This window comes from Gopherus evgoodei, chromosome 13 (assembly GCF_007399415.2).
Source record: "Gopherus evgoodei ecotype Sinaloan lineage chromosome 13, rGopEvg1_v1.p, whole genome shotgun sequence".
Classification (NCBI taxonomy): Eukaryota; Metazoa; Chordata; order Testudines; family Testudinidae; genus Gopherus; species Gopherus evgoodei.
Genome location: NC_044334.1, coordinates 24,350,926 through 24,363,173, shown reverse-complemented (window position 1 = coordinate 24,363,173; position 12,248 = coordinate 24,350,926). Strand labels below are relative to the sequence as shown.

At 46.8% G+C, this 12,248-nt stretch overlaps 1 protein-coding gene across 1 annotated transcript in view; it reads right to left on the bottom strand.

Annotated features, from left to right (window-relative positions):
* KSR2 (kinase suppressor of ras 2) overlaps positions 1-12,248 on the bottom strand; it is a 288,342-nt gene that overhangs the window by 27,500 nt on the left and 248,594 nt on the right. Inside the window, 1 exon segment of the mRNA XM_030583327.1 lies at positions 4,703-4,799. Coding sequence (XP_030439187.1) covers positions 4,703-4,799 — 97 coding nt within the window.

Genomic DNA, 12,248 nt, shown 5'->3' with positions numbered 1-12,248 from the left:
AACCAAAGCTGGTAAAAGCCAAGGGGTGTCTGGCTGCAGCACGCACACATACATAGCTGGGAGTGATTTGCACATAGAAGGCTGTTTGTGAGCAGTCCACACTGGAGACTACAGGAGCAAGACATTGTAAAGGGCACCCCAGGTTAGAGGGTAGGGGTGACACAGCTACTCATTAGTCCGGATCAGTGGTGGGCAACCTGCGGCCCATCAAAGTAATCTGATTGCAAGCCGCAAGACATTTTGCTGGTGTTGACCATCTGCAGGCACGTCTCCCCAGCAGTGGCCAATGCCAGGTGCTTCAGAGGGAGTGAACAGAACAGGGAATCATCAAGTGATCGATCAAATCCCCTGTCACCCATTTCCAGCTTCTGGAAAACAGAAGTGCTTAACTATAAGCACTTGCTTAAATCCCATTGACTTCAATAAGGCTTAAGATGGTATTTCAAGATCAGAATGTGCTTAAATGCGTTGTTGAAACTGGGCCTAAATAAACCCAAACTAGGTACTAAAACGTTAAGAGGGCACAAGTGAAAATACAGAACCAGAAGAGAAAAGTGAAGATCCTATCGTGACGTGGGCTACACTGCAGAGTCTAGATGTTACTCTTTAACATGCATTTGAGTGTTGCAACAAGTATAAGTTGTCACAGAGTCCCCGGGCGATGCTCTGGAACTGCTCCCCACCAAGCCAGTCAGGACTTTGGGGAGCCTCCTCTCCCTTGGAGCAGACTTGTTCAGGGCAAGAAGCTCACACGGCTTCACCTCCTGGGTCTCTCCTTGGAGCATTCAGCATCCTCTGCCCCTCCGTGCGCTTCCCACAGTGAGTCCACCCCAGCGAGGTCCTGGGGAAGCCACCGGGTCCTGCACCCCCACTTTGCAGTCAGACGTGACTCAGCCAGCCAGTAAAACAGAGGTTTATTCGATGACAGGAACAGGGTCTAAAACAGAGCTTGTAGGTACAGCAAACCGGACCCCTCGGCTGGGTCCATTCTGGGGGGCAGTGAGCCAGACCCCCAGGTCTGCCCTCCACCCTTGACCCCAGCCAGCTTCAGACTAACAACCCCTCCCAGCCCCTCCTCTCTCCTCAGCTCCTTTCCCCGGGCCAGGAGGTCACCTGATCCCTTTGTCTCCAACACCTTCAGCTGGCACCTTTGCAGAGGAGGGGCCCAGGCCATCAGTTGCTAGGAGACAGAGTGTCAGGCACCCAGGTGCACTGGCCCTTTGCTCTGCCAGATACTTAAGAACTGCCATGGGGACACTGAGGCACCAACACAATACTCAGAGAAAACATTAAGAACTTTCCCAGTTCGTCACATAAGTTCTACAAAGTAAACAGGGCTAGAGATACCACACAGGTGCACTGCAGCCCAGGCAGGACAAGGAGATGAAACAACCTTAGCATTTCCCGACTTTTTGTGATTTTAACTGTGCAACTTCCACATTGCACCAGAGGCTGCTGTAGCTATAGGCAAACTAGGCAGCTGGGCCAAACCTGAGCGGACTGCAACTTGGTGTGCCAGATCGCAATGTGCTCACATAGATTTGGCCTGGCCACCCCTCTGTCATAACAGCAGGGCCAAACCTGAGTGAGTGGCACTGCAACCTCCTGCCCCCCTACCCCTTCTACCATAACCATAGAACCATCAGAGGACTTGTCATGCCCCCACCCCAGACATTCATCATCCCTCCTGGTTTAGAAAATCTGACTTATGAGGAGAGGCTGAGGGAATTGGGATTGTTTACTCTGCAGAAGAGAAGAATGGGGGGGATTTGATAGCTGCTTTCAACTACCTGAAAGGGGGTTCCAAAGAGGATGGATCTAGACTGTTCTCAGTGGTACTAGATGACAGAACAAGGAGTAATGGTCTCAAGTTGTGGTGGGGGAGGTTTAGGTTGGATATTAGGAAAAACTTATTCACTAGGAGTGTGGTGAAGCATTGGAATGGGTTACCTAGGGAGGTGGTGGAATCTCCTTCCTTAGAGGTTTTTAAGGTCAGGCTTGACAAAGCCCTGGCTGGGATGATTTAGTTGGTGTTGGTCCTGCTTTGAGCAGGGGGTTGGACTAGATGACCTCCCGAGGTCCCTTCCAACCCTGATATTCTATGATTCTATTCTAGGAGGTTGGAGGAGGCGGCACACTGAGGTATTGCCTAGGGAGGCAGATTGTCTTGAGCAGCCTCTGCGATGCACAAATGCAGTTTTTGCATTTTGGTTCCCAAAGTTAGTTTAATTTATTTATTTTAAAAAGAAAAAGCCAAGCTCTCTAACGACAACCACCACTGGAAGTCTGCATGTACCACACATGTATGTCTTTAACTGTGAAGGGTGCCAGGGGCACAGGTGGGCAGGAAACAGTTTTCCCACCATCTGAGAAGTTGAGATTTTGAGAAATTTTTCCATCCCAAATTGGGACAAAAAGCCAAAAATCAAATATTTTCACAGACCAAAAATTCAGATCAGGTCAATCAAAACATTTCCTTTCAATTTCAACTTAAAAAAAAAAAACTTAAGAAAAAAATCTGTAAGTTAACAGACATTTCTTAAGAAAAAGTCATTTAAACATAACAATGGGACTTCTTTGTTTAAAAGAAAGGTCAGACCGGGACATACTGACAATTTGGAAACTGATTTGCACAGGTATTTTACTGAAACTCACCAATTCTCCTCCCCCCCCCATTGTTTTCATTTTGATGAATCAGCATTTTCCAACCAAAAAATGTTTTTTTGTCAAAAAATTGCCGAGCAGTTCTAGCAAGTAACGCATGGGAACCTGGGGTAAACACACAGGTCCTCCAAACTGCATCCCTCAACTTGTTTTTTAAAGTTTGTTTCCCTTGAGATCTGCATATGCAAGTGCTCCTTATACACACACGTAAGGAGATAGGCACCAGTCGGCCATTAGTGCTTGGTGTCCTGCTGGAAGTGCTGTATCCTGGCAGAGCTAACAGGAAGCAGTCAATATCTTTGGCCGGCACATGGCAAGGAACATGCCCTGAAAAGTATAGCTGTAAATGTGTGTTTGCATCTCTTTGGATGAGAGAGCACTGAGAGGGATTTTAAAAAAATGTTTGCTGCATGTGCTCAGTATTAAGCTTTCAAGCGTTTAGAACTTTCTCTGGGTATGTCTGCACTAGAGCTGGAAGGTGTAGTTTCCAGCTTGAATAGATACATTCGTGCTAGCTGTAATAGAGCCAGCATGCTAAAGATAGATGTGTAGCCACAGCAAGGGCGGGCCAGATGCCTGAGTACATTCCTAGGGTATTGGACAGGATTGTATTTGGGGTGGCTAGCCCGTCCTGCTGTTATACTTCCATTTTTAGTATGCTGCTCGATCTGAGCTAGCCTGAGTATGTCTACCTGAGCTGGAAACTTACACCTTCCAGCTCCGGTGCAGACATACCCAGAGAAAGTTCCACGTGGCTAAAAGCTTCATACGGAGCATACGCAGCACATTTTTTTTAAAAAAATCCCTCTCAAAGCTCTCCCATCCGGAGACACGCACAGGCATTATTTTACAGCTCTGCTTCTCAGTGCACGTCCCTTGGAATGCGCTGACCAAAGACATGGACTGTTGTCTATTAGCTCTGACAGATCTCAACACAAGCTGGAAACGATACCTTCCAGGTCCAGTGCAGACATAAGCTTTTAGTTTCCAACCCATTTCCCCCCTAGCTTGACCACCACCATGCTCCTCGCTGAGAACTATCTATAGGCCAAGTTTCAATTGGCAAAGTTGAGCTTTCAGTTATCACTGTGAAAGCAAAAAGTGGAAGCAAATTTTGAGAGCAGGAGAAGTCTATTTGTATTCTGGTTTTGAAACACGCCCACACACATGCATGCCTACTTCAAATGTAGCTGAACTGATTTACTTTCCATTTATTTTAATAATCTAAAAAGAGAAGTTCCCTCTGGACAGCAAGCATGAAAAATTACAGCTAAAATGGAGAATTTTTCAGTAAGATCCAAACTTCCAACTAGCTGAGGAACTGGCTGACAGTACTTAAGTAGCTGATATTTCAGATTTCTCCTATAATTTGTTCTCTTTCAAACTAAGGATGAATTTGGTCAAGTTGCGTGAAGATCACCACCATGCAGACAGCAAGCACAAGACTTAGGCACCGCTTAAGCCCCATTTTAACGGCTTAAGTAGCACTTTAGTTTCATAGACTTTAAGGCCAGAAGGGACCATTGTGATCATCCTGTCTAGCCTCTAAGGGTATGTCTACACTGCAATGTAAGCCCAAGGTTTGAACTCAGGCTCAGGCCTAACCCTTCTTCCATCTACACACAAATCGCGCTAACCCAGGGCTTGGACCCAGAGTCCCAGGACCCCATGAGGGTAGAGGCTCCAAGCCTGAGTCAAGCTGGGACCCAGGGTTCTAGCCCTATTGCTTGGCAGTGTAGATGTAGCCCCACTGCCTTGTGCTCTGGGAGTCCACTTAAAGTATCCCACAATTCCACCAGCTGACTTTCTTTGCCCTCTGGAGGGCACTAGGAAGTCTGGGATATGGGTTGTTGGACTAGAGCCTGCATAATGCAGTGTAGACACTGGAGCCCCAGGTTGGGAACAGGGTTCAGCAGTTCCTAATCTGGGGCTACAAATAAGAGTGGACATTCAAGCCTATGTTAACAAACCCGGAATCTGCTAACTCGAGTTATGCGCAGTGGCTGAGTTTCACCCAGTGAGACTAGGTATACGGTACCTTCACAATCTCCTGAGCTATCTGCCTCGTTTTGTTGACATCCAGGACAATCTTTGCATCTCTCACCACCGAGTAGAGCGTCCGTCCTTTACACAAACTGAAAAAAAAAAGAGGGGGAGATACACAAACAGGCAGATATAAATAAAAAACCAAGAAACATCATTAAATCTAAACATGGATTAAAAAGAGAGAACCTGTAAAGTGGGCTAAAAATAGATACAGTATTTTGGCTTCATACCAAAACGACGACGACAGACTTTGGAATAAATTTTGGAACTCACTCCCTCTCTTTGGCATGTTGGGAGGGGAATATCTTAGCTCTCTAGTATATTTTGCTAGCACCCCATAGATACTGAGCAATACCCGATAACCCTTTCTTCTCTCTCTTACTGTGTTCCCCATTTTCTAGTTGGCAGAAAGCTCCTGGCTTTGGGGCTTCAGATTTTTGGGCAGAACTCTCTGTGTCTCTCCACCTCGTTCTTTACAGGATAAAACTCTCACAGATTTCAGAGGAGAGAGGGAAAAAAGAGAAAAGCCTGTACACTGTACAGGGTCCTCCAATTTTCCTTCTTGTACCAGTTACAGTAAAATCTATTTACAGGGCCTTAATTACCAAAGGCAATTGATAGCAGCAGCTGCAGGGGGAAGGGGGCATCTAAACCAATTAAATATATATTGACATTTGAATATCGTAATGGAGTATGTGGGTGGACTCTGCCTCAGCTTCCTCCCACGAAAGAGGGCTTTTTTTCCCCATCTATACCCACCTACGCTCATTACAGGCAACTTGAGAAAGAACAGACTAAATACCTGTGTCTGGATAATAGACCAAAAAAAAAAATCTCTATTTAAATAGGCTTCAAGAATCACAGATGTTAATTTGAATTTGTTCTAGTTAATGAAACAAAAGTTTGGGCTTTTAATTACTCCTTTATCCCACCCACCACATCTTCCTCCTTTCTTCTTCATCATCTTCCTCCTCCTTCACCCTGACACAGGAGGCAGAACACTGGCAATGTTCAAAAACTTCTAGACAGTGTCTTTAGTGGAAATTATGTTTGCAGCTGTGTGGCTGTTTGGAACCGATCTTAGGGAGAGTGTGCAAGACTTGCCTTTACCACCTTGCGTGATAAGGTCAGGCTGAGTGGAATGAAACCTCAGGACAAGTGAGTCCATATCACTTAATGTATCACTTAAGAGCTCTGAGTGGCCTGGATCCCCTGCCAGCCCTACAAAGTGAGAGATTCTGGGGTCTAGCTAATGGGGTGCAGAAGAGGTCAGGGGTGAAACCCTCACAGAAAGGGATGGCCCGACTCTCCTGATCAGTCAGTCAAAGGGGTAACAGATGGGTCCAAAGAGAGCACTCACCACGCAATTCAACCCGTGTGCTCAAATGCTATTAGCCAATTCTCCACCACCACAGAGTGGGTGGAGAGCAGAAACTTGGACGCCATGTTTGTGAGTAGCTCTGGAGTACTGACAAAATGAGCCAAGTTCACCAGGCCTCAAGCCTCCATTACTCAGAGTTGAAGCACTTCCTTCTACCTTCTACAGCTGAACCTTGGAGAGCCCCAGGTCAGTGGTTCTCAATCTATTTACCAGTGTGGGCCGCATATGTAGCTCTCAATGTGTTACGTGGGCCACATCCACACAATATTTACACTACCTCTATGGCCCTGAGGACGTCACATGGGCTGAAGCTGTGTGCTGATTGGGCCGCAAGCAGCTCGTGGCCCATGGATTGAGAACCACTGCCCTAGGTCAATCAGAATTCACATCTGATGGGTGAGAGCTGTCATTCTTTTAGGTTTGGTGGTAGGGCAAGCTGCAGATTTTGGTTTTCCTACAACTTGTCCCTGGTTACCATGGTGCCATGTTGCCTAGTAGCCCTAGCCACGTTGTATCAGGCAGTTGAGCTTTTGGGTAGAGGGGCCATTTAATCATGACTATCGCTATTATTCCAAGCCGATTTAGTGATAAGGTTATTTCATTCCTATTTTGTTCAATGATTAATTTAATCTATTTCTATTTATTAAATGTTCCTGACAGTCTCCAGATGCATGGACACAAGTTGCAATTCATAGGCTTGGTCTACAATGGACCAGCAGAGCTATGTCAGCTAGGAGTGTGAAAATGAAATCACACCCCCTAGTGAGATAGCTATGCTGACAAAACCTGCAGGACAGGTGGTGTTGCTACACCGGCAAAACTCTTCCTTCTGTCAGCATCTGTTGCGTCCATACTAGGAGAGTACTCTGACACAGGCCCCATAGCATAGACATGGCCAGACATTAATACAATAAGCTGACTGTCAGCTAGGTGAATCAGCAATCTCACCTAGCACATCAGATTTACTTGTATTATAATAGCACCCATGCAGGCTGAGGCCCTATTGAGATAGGTGCAGTACAGATGTAGTAAAACAATCTCCCGCAAGAGCTCACAAATGTGGTTTAGGACAAGGTGTAACAGACACAATGAAGGAGTATGGGGTGCCAGAGTAACGTGACTGGAGCCTTGTTTCTCATGGACTGGCAGCATGCACACTATTTAGCTAGAGGCATGTGGGTTTGGAGAGGCAGGGAGGTACTTTAACAGAGGCCAAGGAGCAGATGAGTAGCAGTAACCCTAGCTTGATGCTGCCGAGCTGTAATCAGGGTTCTGCAGGCTTCATGGTACCACTGAGCCTGAAGGAGGGATCTGAAAGACGTTAGTGAGCAGCGTAGGACTAAATGATGAAAGGCCAACAGGAAAAGGACAAGAAGCTTGTATCTGGCATGGTGGGGAGAGGAGAGGTGATGGGGTCTGCATGAGGGGCTGGGAAGATGATCTTAGCAGCAGAGGAGGCAATGTTGCAATAGTCAAGGCCAGAGAGGACGAGGGTGCAGGAGTCAAGACCAGAGATAAGGGCCTTTGTTGGGTTTGGCATTGTGCATAGCCAAGGAAGACCAACCCTTTGGAAGGCTGCGGAGGAGAAATTGCTCAGATTTAGACACAGCCTTGGTGAGTGGAGTTAGACAGAAGTCAGAGCCAAAAATGATTAGTGACAAGAAGTCTCAGCCTGGAATCAGGGGCTCACTGTGCTAGGCACTGTACGTACCTATAGTAGGGACAGTCCCTGCTCTGAAGAATTTACCATCTAAATAGGCAAGACAAGGGTAGGAAGGTGAGCAGGGGCAGAGAGAGGTGAAGTGACCAAGGTCACACCGTCGGTTTGTGGCAGGAGCCAGGACAGCACTCAGGTCACCCAAGTCTCAGTCCAGTCCCCTATCCATTGCACTGTACAGGTCTGAAGAACTGAGAGGATGGTTGTGTTGTCAAGCGGGATTGAGCGGACGGATTGGGTGAGGTGACTGTGGGCCAACGAAGTTGTAGATGGGAAGTTTCACTAAGACCGTTAAGGTCTATAGAGTGAAGGGAACTTCCCTGGCCACATCCTCAGGCCACCATGTCAGCTGGCTAATGATGCGGCAGTTAATCAGCCCCAGGGACCCTGGCAATCATATTTAGTCCCAGGGAGCCTCTGCAAATCACATGGCCAATGAGGCTTCAGAAGTTATTCAGTTCAGCTTGGACATTACTCCAGTTGGGATTAATGAGACGAGCTCGTAACAAATTGAAAGGCTTCATTTTTCTTGGCCTTTGCCGAGCAGGTTTATGTCACTTACCAGATGGACGCTAAGAAAAATAAGATGACTGAAAAGGAAAAACTCAAGCCTCCTTCTAGTAAGACACAAGCCAGGGAGAAGCATGAAGAACCCCACTATTCCTAGGCACAGCCACATCTCCAAGAGAGTCCAGCTCCCATTTAGGCATCTGAAAAAAGGCCAAGAGTTCTACGTCCAGTCTGACTAGGCAGGCTGCGTGCTGGAGGCATCCTCCTCCCATGCCTGCAAACAGGACTGGGGGCCACTTTTGGTCTACTCCAGCCCAACGGCTGCAGTGGCCCTGCACTATCCTAGAGTGGACACCATTGGAGGACAGAGGGCTGCCAGATCTAGCCAGTGACACATTCTTTGGGCCTGCCTCTCCCCCAGCCTTCCTACGTGCTGCCCCCTGTGCAGAAAGCCCCCTGCAGAGCTGGGCTTTTTACCATGGAGGGAGAGTGCACAATAACATGACAATAATTAGACAGATGGGTGTGCTTTTCACGCTGACCGGTTTTGTCTGGTTATTAATTACTACGATCATGACTGTAGCACCTAGGAGTCCCAGTCATGAACCAGGACCCATCATGGTGGGCGCCAAACAGTTTCCTTGTTGTGTCCATTTGTTGTTGTCAAGCTGTCCAGCCGTGGCTCAAGAACATAAGTACTCAGGGCAGACCGATAAGAACCAGGGCACAAACCCCAAGTTAGTTGTGAGTTCTGTACTTACATATCACTGACCAACCATCAAGTGTAAACTCCTCAGGCATGATAACAGCCTTAACATGGAGTCACAGACAGTTCCTTGGGGTACTCAGATCTGTCTTGCTGCCCAGGCAAGCCTGCCTGTATGACAGATGGTCCTTTACACCATGAATCACTTCCAGTGTAGCTCGAAAGCTTGTCTCTCTCATCAACCAAAGTTGATCCAATAAAAAATATTATTTCACCCTCCTTGTCTCTCTATCGTAAATCACAGTCAGGTTCAGGTTACTCCTTGTGCCAAAGGATCAGTTACTTACTCCAAGTCAATCACACTTTAGCTCTCATGCCAAAGACAACATTTGTAGCCAACCCTACAATAAACTATCTTAAGAGTTATTATATACGAAAAGGAAACGAGAGAGTTATTTACAAGCAGGTAAACACACACACACAAAAATGAGTTACAAGATTCAGTTTCAAAATGTAATAGACACTCCTAGAATAAGCAAGCTCTACATGTTCTTAGGGCTGACTTAAGCTAAGTAGCTGAGGATCCTCTGTTTATGCTTAGAAAATGTTGCCTCTGATAGTCCAAGCAGCATAGAAATCCAGTTCCTTCTTCCTAGGAGTTTTTATTCCCTCCCTCACTTCTGCCTGAGTTGCAGACTCAGCTGACGGGAGGAATTCACTTGCATGACTCATCTCCATGGGGATGGGAGAGTGAACAACAAAGACACTTGTCCTCTTTAATGTTCCACGTTAGTCCGTTTGGTGTCCATGAGCCATCCCTGTCAGGCGAGACATAACGCCTTCTGTGAGAGAGCAGCATTTCACACCAGTTAGTGTCTCTCTCCTGTCTAGTGATTTACACAGTTATGGAGGCTTACAATGCAAAACACTCAATTACCACCTTATAGTATAGAATACCAATGGGATAAGTGAGATTAATGCAGGTAGACACTTACAAGCATTCATAAAGTCTAAAGGCTAAATGCATTCTTATACTGTAATTCTAATAGCTATTTTAGCAATACTAACATGCAGGTGAACCGGACTGATTCCAGCTCTGTAGTTATCAGTATCCAGTTGAGACATGGAGACCTTGGCATGAGCTGGCACCTGGTCTGCCAGTCTCACAGGTGTCTATTGTCTTATATTGGGACTGCAAGTTCCGTGGGACTTTTTGTTCTGTATTTGTACAGTGCCTAGCACGACGGTGTTCTGGGCCATAACTGGGGTCCCTAGGTTCTACTGCAATAAATAACTACAACAACTGCATAGTCCCCTCGGCCCCCTGGTGTAACAGAATTACACCAGTCCCACTGCCAATGGGATGGCCAGACCTTCAGATATGGATGCTGGGTTTGACCCTTTTGGAAGCTATACAACAGCAAAAACCAAAAAAAATAAAAAACCCACCACATCCCATCTTAAATAGTTTCCCACCTTCTTTTTGGCATAATCTTTCCCATTTACGCTGATAATTAAGGCTAGGATTATGTCACAGAGGTCGTGGAAGTCAGAATCCGTGACTTCCATTGACGTCTGTGACATTTTCTGCCTGGGGCTGGAGCTCCCAGATAGTCCTGCCCCTGCAGCTCCCAGCCCCTACCCTTGTGGGGGGACCCCACAGCTGCCCAGCCATGGCAGGTGGCAGGGGGCAAGCGGACTCTGCAGCTGCCCAGCTGTAGAGGGCTGGTGATGGACCCCCTGCAGCTACCCAACCACAGCGACTGACGGGGGGACTCCCTGCACCTGCCACTTCCTGGGGGTGAGGGGTCCCCGCAGCAGTCCAGCCCCGCGGGCAGGGGGACCCCGGAGCTCCCATGCACTGCAGCAGTGGGGGGACCCGGGAGCCCTAGCAGCAGTGGGTGCTGACCCTGCCTCTCCCTTTTGTCCAGGATATTTTTAGTGAAAGTCATGGACAGATCACGGGCTGCCGTGAATTTCTGTTTAATTGCCTGTGACCTGTCCCTGACTTTTACTAAAAATATCCTTGACCAAAACTTAGCCTTACTGATCATTTACACAAAATTCCATTCCCAGGCGATTAGGAGCATTAAACTCTGAGTTTGATCGTCTAACATTTATAATCAAAATACAAGCAAGTGCAAGAGAAAACATTGAGCATTTTCCTGGGCTTTGTGTTGGGGAAGTGAAGAGGCCCCAGCTGATAAATTTGTGTTTACTCCTCATGGGAGGTCTCAGGTATCATAGGAGCAAGCGCCCATATAAAAACATAGACCGAATAAAGCAGAGCACTGAAGAATTAGCATGGAAGAGAGCAGGCACGATGGGCAAGCAATGCAATCTTAACCAAAGAGCGAAGAAGAGCCCTGTTCACTGTGCACAGATTATTGACTTTCTACAGTTGTCAACTCCCCTAGAATCATGCGACTCTGAAAGTGAAATTATCTGAAGGCCAATTTTTAAGTTGATCAGAGCTTAAGCTTTGCTTGAATTCCTCAGAATATCTAAGTCTTACTCAGTGTTTAGAGGGTGAATGCTTTGGGCAGACACACTGTATATTTCATAGAAAAACACAGAGGTTGAACTCCCACATTGAGTGCAAATTAGAATCCACCCTGAACTCTCTGCATTTGCCACGTTAATGGCTGTTACAGATGACTACGTCTGAATGAGAATATACAATGACCAGGGCTGGGGTTTCCAAAGGGAGTTAAATGACCAGCTCCAACTGAATTTCAGTGCGAGTCGGGTACCCATATTCCTGGGTTTTCTTTGTAATCCCAGTTAGGTTATGGAAACACGTTAGGCCTGATTCTGATGCTACTCACATTGGTGTGTTGAAGTGTAACTTTGCTGGGATTACACCAGCGTCAGTGAGAAGAGAATCAGTCACAAAGCCTCGGCTAATCTGCTGTCTTGGCCCTCATACAACAAGAAAGAAATGAATACCCTAGAAAGCACTGCATCGAGTTGTTATAGAAACCACAATGTCTAAAAGCCCCCTGGTGCAGATGGGAAATGTGTGTTTCTATTCAGAAGCCCTAGTGATGATCCCGTGTCTGACGTGTCAGCCACCAGGGAATACAACAAACTAAAGGAGAGGGAGACTTGGGCACATTAAAAGAGAAAGAAGGAACAGTTGTGAAATGCTCCTTGACGGAATGAAAACGAATGCATCCCTTCATTAATGTCAGCCCAGCCAGCAGAGCGAATTAATGCACACG